The sequence below is a fragment of the Tachypleus tridentatus genome, chromosome 10 (genome assembly GCF_004210375.1).
Source record: "Tachypleus tridentatus isolate NWPU-2018 chromosome 10, ASM421037v1, whole genome shotgun sequence".
Taxonomy (NCBI): Eukaryota; Metazoa; Arthropoda; class Merostomata; order Xiphosura; family Limulidae; genus Tachypleus; species Tachypleus tridentatus.
In genome coordinates, this window is record NC_134834.1 from 188398663 (window position 1) to 188418700 (window position 20038).

General features: G+C 36.6%; 1 protein-coding gene across 4 annotated transcripts in view; it reads right to left on the minus strand.

Moving 5' to 3' along the window:
* The window catches only part of LOC143227800 (uncharacterized), a 100733-nt gene that overhangs the window by 52989 nt on the left and 27706 nt on the right, over positions 1 to 20038 (minus strand). For all 4 annotated transcript variants that reach the window (XM_076459044.1, XM_076459043.1, XM_076459040.1 and 1 more), the window contains exon 2: positions 3761 to 4150. In XM_076459044.1, coding sequence (XP_076315159.1) covers positions 3761 to 4113 — 353 coding nt within the window. In that variant the 5' untranslated portion in view covers positions 4114 to 4150. The remainder of the gene's footprint in view (positions 1 to 3760; positions 4151 to 20038) is intronic.

Consider the following 20038-nt stretch of genomic DNA (forward strand, 5'->3'; position numbering starts at 1 on the left):
GAGCACAGATAGCCCATTGTGTTGCTTTGTGCTTACTTCAAAACAACAAATACTTCACAGTTGAGATTAGTTACTGCTGCCATCTAGTGAAAATATTATAAACAATAATTCAAAATCCACACAATAAAAACCTTCCATCCAGTGAGCATATGTAAAACAATAATGTAGAAGTTGGATGAGTACAAATTGGCTTCTATATAGCCCCCCCCCCAGTGCATCGGTATGACTTCGGATTTATAACGCTAAAATCAGGGGTTCGATTCCCCTCGGGGTGCTCAGCAGATAGCCCGATGAGGCTTTGCTATAAGAAAACACACATATACGCTTCTATACGGTGAGAAAATTGTGAACAAATAGTGTAGAAATTTGGGTTAAAGAGAAGTAGGTGGTTACATAGACACAAGATGACCCATTAAACTTGGGACATCTCACAGATTTGCTTCACCAAAAGTAACGGTGCTTATTGTAGCAGAAAAACACAAAATTGATCTACCTCTGTTCTAAAGTTTAATGGTCTCTTTATTCAGTCAGTGGGAAATAGCATCTACATTCAGATTCAAAGCTTAAATTTCATTAGTAAAGCTTATCACGCATGAACGTCACGTAAATAATAATATAAAAGAAACCAAGAAAAACAAAATATTCATTAAAGTTCAGTTCCCATGTAGCATAGCTTCGTTGTGGTCACCCATGGGGTCATCGGAAATTTAAAGGACTTGTAAAGCTGAAATACCAGGTAGTGGATAGAATGCAGATAGTTCATTGTATAATCTTTCACTATGAAAAAACGACAGTTTTAGACTGTTTGATATTCAAATTTATGACATTCATCGAAATCTGACGAATGTGTGTAGGATTTCTGCAAAAACATTAAACCGAATTTTCATACATAGTTTATTTCAAATAAGCAAACGTGTGAGATCCTTTGAAATATGAATTCGTGAAAGATCAGTTTTAACATTCGCATGGTTCCACTGTCCTCAAAAACTAGTGAATGTGGCTATACGAACAAAACGATAAAGTAAACGCCAGCGTTCTAGTTCGTTGCTTTAATTCTAAACACACAATTGGGCATCTTTATAGCTTTCTGGAAATTTAGAAAAAAAGGTCAAACTCTTTGTTTTCGTCAATAAACAGCGACAGGAATGATTACACGAAATTAAAATATTCCAGAAGACGTTGCTAACAAAAAGTCAAATTACCCTAATTAAGTGAAAATGTTGGTTAATTAGGACATTTTTCTTAGCACAGAAAGGAATTCTTTTTGAATTTATTAAATCAAAAGACAGTGCAAGAAAATATATACAAATAAAAACACATACAAAACAGTAAAAACAATGTGAAATTATTTTGTGCTTGACAAAATAAATGAAAAGGAATTACTGTATAAATTTGAAATAGTAACCTAAAAATATATATATAAGGAAAATAACGAACTAAAAAAATATATAAAGAAAATAAAAATAAACTTTCGATTTTTACATGACAAGCAACCAGAGCAGTAATTAAATGTGAGAGTAACCCACTTTTTAGTAATTGTACATATTGGTGACACGTAGGGACACATGACAAGCAACCAGAGCAGTAATTAAATGTGAGAGTAGCCCACTTTTTAGTAATTGTACATATTGGTGACACGTAGGGACGCTTAGGAAGGAGTTTTTAGGATAGAACTCTTAAGAGCTATTAATTAACTTTTAGTCTAGTTGTTAGTGGCTTAGCTGTTATTGTGCTGACAAAGTGATATATCCCATGTCACCAGTTGTAGCCAACATTTTTCTGACACAGATTGAATCACAAGCGATCAATTCAGCCTTACACCCACCACGATACTGGTACAGTTATGTTGATGATACAATTGCTGGATTCACATCTACAGAACACACACTTAGTTTTTTCAATCACGTTAACTTTATACATGTACATCTGTGAACAGGAAGAAACTAACCAACTAGTATTTCTTAATTTCGAGATCACTAGAACTGATACATACTTCAAAACAGAAATCCACAGGAAAATCACCCATACTGAATTATACGTTCCCTGGGACTCAGCACATGAAACAAAACAAAAACTCAACATATTAAGAAACCAAATAAACACAGCCACAAAACTATGTTCACCTGATAAAACTAACGATGAAACCAACAAAATAAAACAACACTTCATCAACATCAACAAATTTCCTCAAAATATCGAGGAAATAATTATACGCACACACCTAGACAAACAACAGACAAACGACAATAAATTCCAAGATACAACTACAAAACCTTATACTGCTACATACCATATGTTCCTGACATCAGCGAGAAAATAACCAACATTTGGAAAAAAAACAACTTATAATAAAACACAACATTCCAGTAAACACCAAATTTATTCAAAAACCAGGTACTAAACTAAAGTCCATGCTATGTAAAAACTACACTGACAAACACAACAACATTATTTATAAAATACAATGCAACAACTGCCACAACTTCTATATTGGAGAAACAAGCAGAAAAATGGAAACTAGATTCAAAGAACACAAAAAACACCTTCACACGTTTCTGAACACTGCAAATCAAACAAACACAACATAACCATAGAAAACACCAAGATATTCAGTAGGGAAACAAATATAAACACACGCAAAATCAAAAAAGCCCTACTTATACAGCAACTAAAACCAAAATTAAACCAATATAAAGGAACACATTTATACCTATACTAATTAATAACACTGCACAACAATTTTTTGAAAAGTTTTGCTTCCTCAAAAGTTTTTGCTGATTGTGACAGGTACCTGGTGGTTATGCACAAATATAGTTTCGGTTTTGTTTAATCACGTAGGAACTCTGAGAAATAGACAGTTAACTGTTTACCGGCAATAACGTATTTAATTGTGTTTATGTTTCTAATACGATATTAAGTTAAACATAATTAAAAGTGTTTTGCTCCTGATTTTCGTTTGTATTCAATGTCCGGTGCATCACGTTGCACTGTCCAACAGTAGTCAGCAAGCATTGACGGATTCCATTTGCCCTGATATCGTTTCTCCATTGTAGCAATGTCCTGGTGAAACTGAAGATTTCGATGAAACGGTACGTGATGGGCAAATTTGGATGTGATTTTCGCGATCAGCAGCCAAAAATCTATGAGGAACACCCAACAGTGTTCAAGAAGCAAAAACTTCGTTGTGCAGTGTAACTAAACATTCACGTGCAACGCCCCCTACAATCCCTTACACGTTTATACTCTCGTCCCTAAGACATGTGTCCGTCAACGGTCACATTCAAACTCTCTTTCCTAACCTGAAGATGACCTAGGAAGGTCGGAACGTTGTTCTCTCCTTATAAATAGAAGTGTTAATACCCATACCAGCCGTTCTGAGATACAAAGTGATATATCAGCCCTTCCCTCCCCCTCCCCTCCACACACACACACACACACACACAAACAACCCAATTTCGTAACGTGTGCTTTGTAGGTAGCGACATTATTTTAAAATGGGCAACTATTTGTAGAACATTCTTGCGTTTAATTTTTGATTCATTCACGAAATTTCCCGCGCAAATTATTAAGCCTAAAGCAATAATTCAATTTAAATTAGGTACCCATTAAGAAAAAAAATATCAACCATGACAACATTTAATATACAATTAATATTGTTTACTAAAAAAACAACTATTGTTTATTCGTATTCGAAATTATTTGTTTAAACAGTTTTAGAAGATCACCAATACATAATTTACGAAATATGTTCTCAACTTACCTTGCAGCGATGTGTAGCACAGTGGCGCCATCTTTGTCCCGGTCCCACAAGGTACAGTCTGTATTTTTTAATAACCACGCAAGAACATTTAGTCTACCCATAGCTGCCGCGTCGTGTGCGGCCGTAGCACCAACAAATGACCGAGCGTTTGCTCTCATACCGCACTTTTTCACAAGAAACTCCACTGCTTTGAGATGACCTCCACGAGCAGCGAAATGAACACACGTTGCACCAAAGTCATCTTGAATATGTGGCGCCAACTCGTGATTTTTTCGAAGGATTTGAAGCTTTTGTAAGTCCCCTTCTTTAGCTGCCACCAGAGCACGGTGTAAAAAAGGCATTTCCGGTGCCATGTTTAGGTGTCTCTAATTTTCTTATCCTTCAGTTTTACTGTAATATATTATCATAAATTTGTTACTTTCTAGGAACGTACCAATTTAACAAGACAATTAAAATAATACAAAAAGTTTGCACTGATATCTGAGATAAAAGGTAGAGTTCATATTTACGTTTTTCTTACCTTTCATAGATCAAAACAAACTAAAGGAGTGGGTAAGTAAACGCTATTGACATGTTGCAATTATCTAAGTAATTTTTTATTGTTTTAGCACAAACCACATAAACTGTCACCAGGTTGTCAAATATAAAATATTGCTAAGATACAAAAATCACCTTGACACAGTTTTAGAAACAAAGCAATTTTGTACTTCAACTGTTTACAATACAATACTTTTAAAATCGATATTTCTTCATGTACATGTCCAAATGTATCACATTAAAAACAAAACTTGTTCTCGAGTAATTATAACACTGCTTTAAAGTTTTCCATTTACAATAAGGTAGCATAACAAGTTTACAGAAAAATATAAAAAGATTTATTTTAGTGTAAGGTTGCACTAGAGTAGACGAAATGAGGGTAAGCTGGATGAATGTTATCACATAAAAATCCCGGGGAACGAAACAGTTTGAAAGAATGAATGCCTTATAAGAGAAGTTTTCTAAACATAAATATATTAGAAACAAGAAGTTTGGATAAAACTGGCTGAAAGGGCGAGTATGTTTGGTTTAACAAGGATTCTAACCCGCGACCCTTAAGTAAGGAGTCGAGTACCTTAACTACCTGGAGACCCTTAGGTAAGGAGTCGAGTACCTTAAATACCTGATCATGTCAGGCGTGTATATCAAAGAGAGTTACAAGGTACCACAGACGTAGCCAGGAGCCAACGGGCTTTGAAATACATAAACTTTTAGAGGAATATATTATACCATCTACAACCCCACTCTCATAAAATTTAATTTTTGTGGCATTAACAGTTTCCGTTTCATTTCACATTACATTAAATAAAAGTATAGGGGGTGCTATAGTAATGCTGTATTTATTCGTATATTACGATTTTTCTTTTATCTGTTAGATTGTATTTTTCCAATTACTGTGGGAAATCATTTTAGCTTTAATGTATTTGTAATTCTACCTTTGTTAAATTTGTATAAATAACACTGTATTAATTTAATTCATATACATAGTACCAGGGGGAGCTAGATTCTTAGTCGTATGTGTAAGATACCTCGATTTAATCAAACCATTTTATTATAACGAAACCAGTCAGATATCTGTAAATGTTTATCACAGTAACGCCCCAAATGTTGGCGTTAGCGTACCAGTGTTTCCTTCAGAAACAATGTTATAAATGATCGACCGTCATTACCTTCAACGTCCAGCCATTATCAGATGTGATATATTACATGTATACTTTTGTAGATTCTATATATTTTCCTTTCCATCAAACACAAAACAATAGCAAAAAAAAATAATAATAATTCGAATTTAATTACTTTTCTTGTTTAAGTTTAGTCTGTTGATCAGGAACACTTTAAAAACTTTGTCACTTCTAAAACAGATGAATACTGAGATAGTATTAAAATTAATACTATATGAACCAATGAAATGGAAAATTGTAAATATTCAAAGAATGATGTAGCAAAGGAAAACGAAAAAGACATTAGTGATATTATGAAGCCGTGCCATCTATTGCCAATATATGTAACTAACAAATAACTGCACCAGTACGTAAGCATTATTAGGAAGTAGACAAAATAAAAATGATTGTAACATTAAAGCATTGTAACTTCAAAATGCATTGTTTTTCTATATTTGTGTAAAATATATAAAATACTAGAACATAAAACAGCATGCTTTACGTAGAGAGTATCTCATAAAGTAGATTTTATAACTTCAATAAACCACTCACTTATTTTTATGAGAAGTAATTAACACGTGCAAATCAACTTCTTTGGGAAAACCTATAGAATTATCAATAGAATAGACTTACTTTGATTGTCATGTGTTAATAAACACAGCGCATGTAGTTAGTGTTTGTTTGATTTCGCACGGATTCTAAATATTTATTTTATAATACGTTTTCTTTTTACCTTTGACCTTTAACCCCAAAAAATCAATAGCGTTCCTTCCTATCTATAATAGAAGTAGCCTTCTAAGTTTAATTAAAGCTTGATGTTTAAAAATAATTATCGTTTGAAGAGAAGATGTCCACTGACGGAAGACAACGTTATTGTTACTATCCATACCATTACACCTGACGAACCTTTCTTTATTTAAAAAAAATTTAAGAACTTCGGACAAGCATTCGCAGAGAGTGGATTAAACGTACTCACAATTTCGAGTCGTATCTTTAATATATGATTAAACTAATCGTTAGTCAGTTGCTTTATATCTAGAAGAAATTATAATTGTTTTCGCCTTCATTTGTCCCTCGCTAGTACAGCGGGTAAATCTACGGATTTACAACGCTAAAATCAGGGATACAATTCCCCTCGATGTACTCAACAGATAGCCCGATGTGGCTTTGTTATGAGAAAAACATACACACGCTTTCTTTAAGGACTTTCAAATGTTGGAGCCGACAAATGTACATAAATTTCCATCCAACCTTCAGTAACAAATAATAAAGTTAAATTTCAGGTATTTTTCTTGTTCACACACGTGTGTTTTAAGCGAAGGAGCAGTGGTTATTTCGAGGAACGAAGTTCCATTAAAGAAAAGGTGAAAGGAGTGACGTAATTTCTTAACTGACAAGATGATATACACTGCTGGCCAAAATCTTAAGGCCAATGGACATAAAGAAAAAATATGTATTTTGCGTTGTTAGACTCAACCGCTCATTTGAGTAGAGCTTCGAAAGATGAAAATAAGAAAAGGGAAAATAAAAATAAAAAAACTTTTAGCATTTAATAGTGAAAATGTGAACACTATGAAATTAGCCTAAATACTAGCTGGTCAAAAGTTTAAGACCATACCAAAAAGAAGTCCTAAACAGGGTAGAAAATGCCCAGAAAGAGGTCTCACTAGTGAGTTGCACAACCGTCATTGCTAATAACTGCAAACATTCGCTTTGGCATGGTCGATATAAGCGTTTGCAGAAGGCTGGCTGGAATGTTATTCTAAGTGGTGAAGATGGCTTCACGAAGATCATTCACTGTTTGGAATTGAGGTCCATTTCTATAGACTTCCCTTGCCATCCACCCCCAAACATTTACAATGGGGTTCAGTTCGGGCGAACACGCTGGATGGTCCAAAAGAATCACGTTATTCGTTATGAAAACATCCTTTGTCCCGCGGACTTTGTGAATTGCGTCGTTGTCTAGCGAAATAATTATATGTTGAAATATCCGATCGTTGGGATAGTTCTTTGATAAAATAGTAACGCTAAGTACAGTCCATGTAACAATAATTAATTAATTTATTTATTCAATAGCGTCTGCTAAAGGCTACGTTCATTTTGGTACAATTTGTTAGGCCTGTGTTCACAAACAATGTTTTAACTGAAATTCCGAAACAAATAGCCTTGTACGCCAATCTTAATTAGTATGATAGATAAATAAACACGTGAATCACCAAGTAATTGAATAGTAGGATATACAGTGCGATAATTCTTATTATTAACATGAATATCTTTTTCACGCTGAACTAATTTAAGTTACTATCTGAAAGGCATTGAACTGTTTCACTTATTACCAATTATTCATATTCATATCACACCTTTCAAAATAAAATATGAAATTTTGATAATCGGGAATGGCGATAAGTATTAGAATAACTTTCAGACAAATCAGTATTCTAAAGTTGAATGTAATAACCAAGTTTCTCCAGCAACCATTTCTCTCTCACTATTGTTTGTTTGTTTTTTTTGGAATTTCGCACAAAGCTACTCGAGGGCTATCTATGCTACCCGTCCCTAATTTAGCAGTGTAAGACTAGAGGGAAGGCAGCTAGTCATCACCACCCACCGCCAACTCTTGGGCTACTCTTTACCAACGAATAGTGGGATTGACCGTCACATTATAACGCTCCCACGACTGGGAGGGCGAGCATGTTTGGCGCGACTCGGGCGCGAACCTCTCACTGGAACCTGCAACGCATGGCTAAGACACTCGAATCGTATCTTTGTGCGAATTTCAAAAACAGACAAACTAACTAAGTTACAAAGCTACACGAGGGTTATCTGCGCTAATCGTTCCTAATTTAGCAGTGTAAGACAGCCAGGGAAGGCAGCTAATCATCACCACCCACCGCCAACTTTTGGGCTACTCTTTTACCGACGAATCGTGAGATTGACCATCACATTATAACGCCCTGACGGCTGAAAGAGAAATCATATCTAGTGCGGCAGGGAGTCGAACCCGCCACCCTCGGATTACGAGTCGAGTACCTTAACCGCCTGGCTATGCTGGGACATTGAACTAATTAAACCGAGTAACATCGTATTTATACTTGTAAAGCCCAAAAGAGAGAGAGAGATGGATGAAAATTCAGTATTTAAATTCTACTTATTACATTTTCTTTCATTTCTTTCGCGAATTATTTGCCGCTTTTATGTCTACATCGTTCTATAGACAGATTATTTCTTATTCTCCAGTGTTGTTGTATTTTGTATAACCACTCCTGTCGTGGTGGGGCTGATTTCCGCTTTAACCACAATTCCCACTGTAAATCATATGTTACAGCTCAGTCATGGGTGTCCTTTAGAGCCAGAAAAACATCCAACAAAACCGTGTGCTCCATTACATAGTTATCAAGTTGTTTATTTATCGAATTGGATAGAAACAGTTTGTTACGCGGATAACAGAGGTCAGTAGGCCCTTTTTCTCACGAGTTCATCGCTGGGAATCGACTTTCTCTCCTAAAATTCCGGATGTTGGAAACGCATGAATTCTTTTTTCTTCCGTTTAAAAATCCGAGAGTGAAAGCGGCAACTTAACGTCTGGTTGCATTACGTGAACGTCCATCAACATTCTGTAAACAGAAAACTCGAATATCTGCTTTCACTGGGTTACTAGAAAGATTCTGGACGAATCACATGCGTGTGTTTGTGTTCCTTCAAGTGGCTTGGATCCTTACAAACAAACATTCCTTTGAGGCAAATTAGATCCGGTTCAATTTAATCTCATGGACAGTTCTTACTTTAAAACGTTATTGCATGTTTCCCACACATTTGCGTGTTTTTAATAATTTGAGATAAATAAATAAATAGAGAATAAGGACTACAGCGTGACTGAATGTTTGTTCGTTTCGGAATTTGCGCACAAACCAACACAAGTGCTAGCTGAGCATGGCCGTTCTGAAATCTAAACTTATATATGGACCGAATAGTGAGGTTTGATCGTCACAACTATAGCGTGCTCGTGTCATCAAATTGCGTAGCACGTTTTTGCGGCAACTAGCTCTGAACCATAAACCCTCGGATTGACATTGAGCGCATTAATCACTGGGCTACGCCCCCCCCTCAGGCTGAATGGTACTATTCAATAATTAGAATTTGTTTGTTGAATTTCACCAGGCTACTCGAAAGCTATATGCGCTAATCGTCCCAAATTTCGAAGTGATGGACCGGAGGGAAGGCAACTACCTAACATCACCCACCGCCAACTCTTAGGCTACCCATCAATAACGAATAGTAAGATTAACTGTATATTATAACTACCCCACGGCTGAGAAAAACAAGCATTCTCAATGATGGGATTCAAACCTGCGACTCGTAGAGTACGAATCAAGCGCCCTAACCTCCAGACCTGGTAATTAGGAATTGTTTTGGTTTGCAAAGGGAATTATTAGAAAATTTTTGTCTTTGTTTTGGGAATGATTATGAATTGCTTTGTTTTGATATGTAAAAAGAATCTTACTGGTATGTAGCACTGTAAACAGTGTTGCATATGAAAGCATACATACACTCTTAGTTAATTATTTTTTTTATTAAGCACAAAGCTACACAATGGGCTATCTGTGCTCTGCCCACCACGGGTATCAAAACCCAGTTTCTAGTTTTGTAAGTCCGCATATATGTAAAATATTTGTGCCATATACATCGGCGGTCTTGTAATTTTGAAAGTTTACCGCTGACCCACCAGGCTTTTAAAACCAAATTACTCGCATCATGTGCAATAAGTTCAGTTTGGTGTGAGGTTCTACTGCTTTGTTCAGCACTTTTTGCTCTTAGACCTATAATTTTCTTTGTTTGTAGTTAAGTACAAAACTACACAACGAGCTACCTGTGCTCTGCCCACCATGGGTATCAAACACAACTTTCACGGTGCCAGATTTTGAGCCTTCGGTACAAAAGAAGACAGATTTAATATTTAAATCCTTACCTGAAACTATGGAAAGTTTTTAAAGTGAAGCACCGTTTCTTTATAATGGTACATTTAAAACTTCCATGGCAATGCACTATGGGAGAGGGAGGGGGCTTTATGTCACCATAGCAGTAAAATAAATTAATAAAAGCCCTATAACACAAGCGCTTTCGAAAGTTGGACCTCACACATTCTCAGTTTACCCCCGAGAAAGAAAAACCTACCTTTAGAAAGCGCTCGGATTATAGGGTTTTTATTCATTTTTGTCAAGACTTATTGATCCTAAATGTTTTTTCTAACAGTGAAAATAACAGTATCGTTTGTTTGTTTGTTTTTGGAATTTCGCACAAAGCTACTCGAGGGCTATCTGTGCTAGCCGTCCCTAATTTAGCAGTGTAAGACTAGAGGGAAAGCAGCTAGTCATCACCAACCACCGCCAACTCTTGGGCTACTCTTTTACCAACGAATAGTGGGATTGACCGTCATATTATAACGCCCCCACGGCTGGGAGGGCGAGTATGTTTAGCGCGACGCGGGCGCGAACCCGCGAATTACGAGTCGCACGCCTTACGCGCTTGGCCATGCCGGGCCTGAAAAAAATAACAGTAACATAAGCTTATAAATAGCAACCAAATGTGTACTTCTGAGTGTAGAAAATTCAGTTTTCCTTCATGTAAGTTCGAGGAGAGATGGAAGTGGGCTTTCAAGCAAGCTGGTGAAGCAAATAGTGTTAAAATGTTTGTTAAAATACTTCGTGTTTTATGTTAATTCAGCATAAATGTTCTTTCTTCTGGGAACTTCATTTGTGTTCTATAGGACGTTAAGAAGCCACGTGCTCCTTCTACCTTCTGCTAAGTGTTTCAGTTAAGGTCGAACGTCTGGTGTCCAAACGATGTTTTAGATAATAAGAAAAAAAACAGACAAACCTGCAAACAGAGCGATCACTCGTCCGTAATTGGTTTGACCCAATATATAGCACGTTCAAGGAATACCACTTGAAATAATGTTTCCTACAGGCGTATCAGTACCCCTAGTGGTTTACTGTAGACACTAAACTAGTTTTCAAATAGCCCCCAAGACTTAAAAGCTTCTATGGTTACCAAACCTTATTAGATTCAGACAGATAGGAAGTTCAGTAAACATTTTTGAATTACTGGGTATTCCAGTTACGACGTAAAGACAGCGTGAAACGTGTTTCTGTGTAGTGGCAATTAGCCAGGATGAGGAAAATCTTAAATAATTTGTTCCTTTGGTGCGAATGAGGTCAACACGTTATGTGTTATAGCAGATAAAGGTCAGAAGTTTCGTCGATCACGTTTTTGTTTTTACACAAAAATAAGACGCACTGGAAATATGTACAACAAATATTATGGACAATTTTGCTAGAAACTAACAAATCCACACAAACTACGTGGCAACATTTTATTAGTTGTTTGGTAGAGTGTACTCCTGCGTGTAACTTGATTTGTGATTGGTAAATACGTCATACACGACCATAAAAAAATATAATTTTATCTTAATTGGAGCTCACTGACGTAGAACTATTTTTATCATGTATAGTGGTGATTTTTTTTTTCAGTTCACAAAATTTATTTTGGGAGCATATATCAAAAATAACCATATTAAAATAACATTACAGTTTATAGGACGTTAAGATGAAAGCAGACACACGACAGAAGAGGAACACTTTGGATTATGAAAATAAGACCAGACAAAGTAGGTAACAATGTAAAAGTAAGAACAAATATATGAATAGTAGGCTGGAGTGTGAAGGTAAGAACAGATAGAAGAGAAGTGGATTGGAGTGTAACGATAGGGGCAATAAAGAAAAGAAGTGTAGATGGGAGTGTAAAAAGTAAGATGAAGGGGTAGGTGCAGATAGAAGAGATTGGAGATATAAAATAAAAGGAGTGTAAAAGATGCCGGAGACAGATAAAAGTGTAGTAGGAAACATAGCCGAAGGAGTGTAAAAAGGACAGTAAGACAGACAGAATATAGCCAGACCGGAGCACAAATAAAATGCAAATTAGAGAAAAGCCATAGCCAATCAGGAATAAAGGAGAAATGACAAAGAAAGCCAGACTGAAGTAAAGACATGTAAGAACCGAATATAAAGTGTAGAGTACAAGATAAATAAAGCCATGATAAGGACAGATAGATAAGATGATGCGTAAAGACGTGTAAATGAAAATAAGAAGACGACGAGCCAGACTAGATAAAAGCAAAAACTAGCCGCAGGCGAAAGCGAAAAAAACAGAGCCAGAATTATGATAGAAAAGTAGCCGATAAAGTAAGAGACAGACTGAGCGAAAAATAAGTGGAAATAAGAGTAAAGATGTGAGTGACCGCAAAAGACAGACGACAGCCAGATGAAAAAGACAGATAAGATAAATAGACTGGCAGACAGACGAGCATTAGACTGATGCAAAGATAAGGATAGCCAGACCGATAAAAGCCGCAGGCACAAACAGAAATAAGCTAGACCGGAAAAAGCAAAATTAAGACAGAAGATGAAAGTAGCAGCCGCAGGCGTAACAAGAGTAAAACAGCAGCCAGAAATGGAATTAAGACGAAAGCCAGGCAGGCAAAGACAGACGAAGCCAGAATGCGTGCCGTAGGCAACAAGACAGACGATAGCCAGACCGAGCATAAAAGAGGAACGTAAAGCAAATAAGACAGACGAATAAGAAATAAATTAGAACAGGCAAGCAAAAGATAAAAGAAATGACGCGCAGATCATAAATAAAAGTGCAAATACGCAGTATAAATAAAAGAAGTAGATGAAGGTAAAAAAGTAGAATTACAAATAAATAAAATAAAACTAAATGTAGAAGAAAAGTAGAACTGGAGTGCAAAGAATAGAAAAAATGAAATATAGCAAAAGCAGAAGCAAAAGAAATGAAAGTAAGAGTGGAATATGAAATTAGAATACAGAAAAATAAGATAGCGAAGAAAAATAATAGAAAGATAGATGAGATAGCCGGAGAATAACAATAAGAGCCAGCAAAAGTAAAGACGAGTAGCCAAGACAAACGAGACATAGCAGATAGAAGAAAAGACAGATGACGAGCAGAGAAAATGTTAAAAAGGAACAATAAATAATAGTGCGCAGCGAAAAAGGCAAGAGCAAAACGACCGAATAGAGTGCAAAGATAGGTGTAATCTGCGAGACTGGCGAGGCAACAGCAGGCAATAGATAGACGAGCAGCCAGATAAAGCGCAAGACAGGACAAAATAGCCAAGACGAACGAAAGAGCGCAGAATAAAAAAAGCAAAGTAAATATAAGACTTGCCGCAGCGCAAGAAGATAAGCGCAGAATAAAACTAAAGCCAGAGCACGAGCAGCTAAGATGCAGATATAAGCGCAGTAAAAGTGAAGATGACAGATAAAAGACAGACAGAGCAGCCGCAGAAAATGGAGACAGACGAGAGCGACCAGATACGCGAAAATAAGCCGCAGGACAAATTAGAACCGATACATAGACAGACGATTAGTGTAGACCATGAATGCCGAGAAAGAGTAAAATTAGAAAAAAGGCGCCAGACTGGTCAAAATGGATGCCCTCCGCAGAACAAGATATAAAACCGAGCACAGCCGCAGGCAAAATCAAGATAGACGAAAATAGCCAGAATGCAGCGCGTAGGCACAGACAGACGATAAGCCAAGATCCGATGTCGAGAGTAAAGTACATAGATGGACGAGCAGCAGCTGAGGCACAGACAGATAAAGAAATGGAGCGGAAGGCGGCAAAGAGCCAGACCTATTACGAAAAGGAACAGATAAAGACTGAGTATAAGAGACAAATAAACAGACAGAAAGATGCCAGACCGGCCACGTAAAGAATGTATAAAGAAGTAAGGACAGATAAATAGTAGCTAGACTGAAAATAGATGAGAATAAAGACAGACGATAGAACCGATAAGATTGCAAGAGACAGATAAATAGATAGATAACAATAAAGAACCATAGAAAGAAATAAATGAAGACGAGCAATAAAGATAGAGAGAAGATAGCCAGATGAGTGCGTAGCAGGCAAAATGACAGAAATATAGAAGCGCAAATGAATGAGCGCAAAGATGAGAGTGTAAAGATAGAGACAACAGCGTCTAAGAAAGATAAGTGGAGATAAAATTAGACAGACGCCTAGAATTAGGAGACAAAGTCATAAAGTAAGACAGATAGAAAGAAAGCGCAAAACAAGATAGACGAGCAAAGGAGTGTAAAATAAGAACAGAATAAAAGATGTAAGGTAGGAGACTAAAATAGAAAAAGTAACAGCAAACAAGCAGTATAAAATAGGAACAGATGAAAGTGAATGAAACTGAGCCGCATAAAATAAGGCGCACAGATAGACGAGCAGCCAGATAAGAATGCGATAAAATGAACAGAATTAGAGGACGATAAAATGGAGATAACAAAACTAAGATGAAATAGCCATGGATTGACAGTGTAAAATAGATAAAGACCGAATAAAATGAATGACGATAGACGTGAGCCAGACCGATAAGATGAACAAGACATAAAAGACAGAGTGATAAAAAGTAGATAGAATAAGAATAGATGAATAAAGCCTAGATGTGATAAGACGAATAAAGACCGAGCGCCGCAGTCAGAATATATTAAAGTAAGACAGATAGAAGATTAGGTAACCGAGTAAAAAAGATAGATAGACAGACAGATAGAGCAGAAGTACAGACAGATTTAAAGTAGACTGGAGCACAAGGCCGCAGTGGAAGACAAAGTGGAATTAGAAAGTACAGACAGACGAGCAGCTTGAGATCAGAGAAGACGATAGAGACAGAACAAGATAGAAGAGAAGACCGGAGCAGCGCAAAAATGAACAGACGCAATAAGAGACTGGATAAAAAGGATAGACCGGAGCAAATAGAAGAGATAGTGGATTGGAGTAAGATAACAGATAAGATAAGAAGAAAGAGATAGAAAGGAGTATAAAGCCAACCGGTAGGGACAGATAGAAGAGAAGTAGACTGGAGTATAAAGGCAGAGGTATAAAGATAAAGAGGGAGATAAAAAAAGTAGATTAGAGCAGATAAGCAGACCGAGTGATAAAGCAGAAAACAAAACAAGGAAAAATCTGAATACGAAGGTGGAAGCAGACAAGAGAAGAGAAGAGGGGTGGTGCATTAAGGTGAGAATGGACACACAATAGCGAGCGGTAGTTGCAATGTGAAAGTGAAAACATGATGGCTGAGATGTGGACGATAGAAGAAGTGATTAGGGTGTGAAAGTAACACCATATACACAAAAGAAGGTGGGAACAAGGGTTTCAAAGTGAGAGGAGACACATTATAGATGAGAATGAGAGTTTGATGTGTATAATAATTGGTACGAACTGGATGTTCTTCAGTCTTTTAAATATTTCATCAAAGAACAAATTTTGTCGTTTAGCAAAATACTCAAAGCAGATACGTATATCTTAATAATTCAATTTAAAATATGGAAGTTAGGATAAAACATTTTGTGATGGTTTCGTTGACCCATCATGATTTTTTTAAATTACTTTTGATTCTTTTATCATTGGGAGTATTAACCACTGCTTGATTCAAGATCATGGACAAAGATATGCTCATGAAGTGATTCTTTTGAACTGCTTCACAAAATGTACTTTTGAAGCGTAATGGCCACTAGTGGTTGAGCGATAAGCCTGAAAACTTATGACACTAAGATCCAGGTTTCGATCCCTGTGGGGATCACAGTAAAAATAGTTCATTACGTAGCTTTGCGTTTAACAACAAATAGATGATGCCTAACTGCCATTTGTTCTGAAATACATTTTTTATACCCTGTCAAAAGTCTAGTGTATTCTGATTTACGCAAACTCGGTAGGAAACGAATTCTTAGACTGCCTGTTCTAAACAATAACACAAACAAAACAAAAGAAATGCTTGTATTTGTTAATCGATCGTTCTATGTTTCGTTTATTGTAAAGCGGCAATACGATTGGAAGAGCCTCAGAGAAAGTACTAATAAAGGTTTGTTTTAAATTTCGCGCAAAGCTGCACGAGGGCTATCTGCAATAGCCGTCCCCAGTTTAACAGTGAAAAGGCAGCTAGTAGTCACCACCCACCGCCAACTCTTGGAAAACTATTTTACTAACTGACAAGGGAATTGGCCATAACATTACTAAACTCCCTCGGCTGAAAGAGTGAGTTCGTTTGGTGAGGCGGGGATTCGAACCTTTGATCCTCAGATAGCGAATGAAGCACTGTAGCCACCTGGTCGTATTAATAAAGATTTGAAATAAATAGTAGAGAGTTTATTTTAATTGCTGCAGGCCTCACAACATAAAAAATACGAGTGTAAGTTAATCAGTGATGAAGAGAAATATGGTAGTGTAAGTTAATCAGTTATGAAGAGAAATACGGTAGTGTAAGTTAATCAGTGATGAAGAGAAATACGGTAGTGTAAGTTAATCAGTGATGAATAGAAATACGGTAGTGTAAGTTAATCAGTGATGAAGAGAAATACGGTAGTGTATTTTTTCGTTACCGAATTAAATTTATTTCGCAATCTTAAAAAATAAATGCAATGACAGTTGACGTCTACAAAGGTGTTAAACACATAGTGCAGAACACTCGTTTACTACGACAGTAAGTATAACACTACAATATTGGGAAAACAACATTCTGTGTTATGAACTATTTCTTTAAAAACAAACAAGCAGAAATGCGTTATGTTTAGTAAGACTTACTTCAGCTGTTCAAAGACCGGTTTTTATTACAGGCGGTAGCTGGCTACGGGATATTAAACAAGCAACTTGTTTACTTATCAGGAGTTTCAATAGATTTATTTATTTTTTGTTATACAGAAAATGAAACCAAAAAAGTCACTTTTCGAAACTTTTTTTAGCCTATTGAGCGTTATTTAATAGTTGGAACAGTTAATGGTCGAGTGATTCCTTACACATTGTTTGCAGTTAGAGAGCATCTAGGTTGCTCTGGGAATTTGACAATTAATGAAAAGAGTCGTTGTGAAAGTGAGAGTTGCACGTTTAGCATACCATGGTTAATTAAACGTCGAAATCGAAGGGTTACTGAGCCGCGAACGGGTGGTAACGGTCGTAATAAATACTGGATTGTTATCTCAATAACGTCCGGTTTAGCTTAATTGCAAGCTTTTACCTGAGTACGTGCCTGGAGCATCTCCCTTTCTCGCCGACCTTGAACAGAGTCAACAACAGAGAGCGAAATTAACCTAACCAGCAAGACGAATCAACTTAAAACTGACCATCCAGCATTCAGTGACAAAGACTGAAAAAGGACACAATAATTAAAAAAAAAAAACATCGGAAAGAAAACAGTGTACAAGAATAAAAATTATTCTAGTTCAAGAATTGGTGAGAATGGTATGAAATAATGTAAATTAAAAACAATCATATATTCTATTTTAAGAATGTTGTCAAACTAGGTACAAGAATAAAAATGTCATTCTGTTTTAAAAACTGGTGTGAATGGTATTAGTTGGACAAAAGATGTGAGACAAAGTATCGCGTTTAAAAGTTACACAGCTAAAAATGCTTAAAAATTGGCTTTTTCAAATAATAATGTAGAAAGTAATGGATAAAAATATGTATACGCTAATATATGTCTATATACAGAGATAGATAGATAGATAGTCCAAGAGCCCTGTCAGGCCCCGGCATGGCCAGGTGGTTAAAACACTCGACTCGTAATCCGAGGGTCGCGGGTTCGGATCCCCGTCACACCAAACATACTTGCCCTTTCAGCCGTGGGGGCGTTATAATGTTATGGTCAATCCCACTATTCGTTAATAAAAGAGTACCCCAAAAGTTGGCGGTGAGTGGTGATGACTAGCTGCCTTCCCTCTAGTCTTATACTTCTAAATTAGGGACGGCTAGCGCAGATAGCACTCAAGTAGCTTTGCGTGAAATTAAAAACAAAAATACAGCAAAGCCCTGTCATATTTTGTACTCAATTGTCAATGAAATGTAAATTTGGAGTTATGTAATCTGATACACTGCAACTCAGCTCGCTGAATCATATGTCTTCCATGTAGAATCTCGCGTTCGAATCCAGCCTGGTCTCAGCTTTCACTTCTTCAGAAACATTTCGAAAGAGTGACAATACTGATAATTTACTGCTTGCTCTTATCCCACTACGTCACATGTTGGTGTCCAGAAAGAAGCCATGTTCCAGGTGTCTTTAGAAAAAGTTCCTTCGACACTGATGTAGAACATTACGTCACATGATATCTCTTAGTTCCTGTTTAAGTTTATTTCATTTATAGTAATTAATTAATTACGATACTGCTAGTGATAAAACCCGCCCAAAACAGTTCTTTTATCTCAATATATTAACCACTTCATTAAAAAAAAACAAAAAAAAAAACACGTGATACTGTGGTGGTAAAAATATAAAGAAGAAATGTCAGTAGTATATAGTCTTTATAAAGTTATTTCAACTTGGTGAGTCTCTCACCATTACTTTATACACACAGTTCAGACTTGTTAACAGTTTGAAGTTACTATAACGCCTTTTTCAGATGATTTGATTGGCCTGGCCGCAAGAGGGCGGTAGTGTCCTGACCTCGAAACCATTGTTTTGTGGCTCGGGTTGTATGAGCGATATCTCAGTCTTGCATGAAAACACTGCCTTTTGTCTGGTAAGTTGGTAATTGTCATAGGTGGCCTTGCTCTAGAAATGTGATGTAGGGAACAGCAGTGATCATCCATTTGTACATCATCAGCTATGATCTTCCAGATAGCTGTTCAAAACCTCACCCTAACACCGAAGTATGTTGTTGTGGCTTGCACACAGTCCCTGAAAGATCAATCGCAAAATCTGGGTGTGTCCATTGTTCGAAAACTCCAAATTTGGGTTCGTTGAAATAATTACTGTGTCCCAAAAATTGGAACAGCAACTGTTTGTGAGGAAAACAGGGGAGGGGGACTCACCTTTCCTTCAAGGAAATTAGAAGAACCTGTTATAACAACACAAGTGTTATGCTTTTAGTACGTAAACCTAGATTACAACACAACGCCACTTACTGCAATTTTGCTTTAAAAAAATCAAAGACCTGACAGAAGCTGGCAGGTCACAAAACCTTTGAAGGGAATGTGCGTGCGAAAATAATGAAGTGTCTTTTCAACCATCTTATAACGTATTACAAAACTTAGGATCTATGTTGTTTATCTGACACAAAGGTAAATTTAAGTTAGTTTTTGCGACAAGTAAAAGGCAGTAAAACTAGTTGAACAGGAAGTTTTCGGGTGTTTATGTCACGAACCTTAAAAAAGTAAACATCTTTATTCCTAGATTGCGGAAGAGTTAATAAAACGAGATAACGGAACATTAACTGTAAAGTTAGTGTTTGATTTATTCACGAATGTCTAATCAAGGAAAAAAAAAATTGGGTCATTCTGTGGTGAGAAGTCAAACAGCTTTTGGAAAAGTTAACTCTTCGTGATCAGACCTGAAGGAGCCACGTTACTGGTTTTGGACAAAAGTACCAGGATGTTTAATTAGACCACTTCAGACTCAAGAAATAAACGTTAGGTTGTGAGCAGTAAAATGGTACGATTTTTGTGTTTTTACCTCAAGGATTGTTTGTTTGTTTGTGAATTTCGCGCAAAGATACAAGAGGGCTATCTG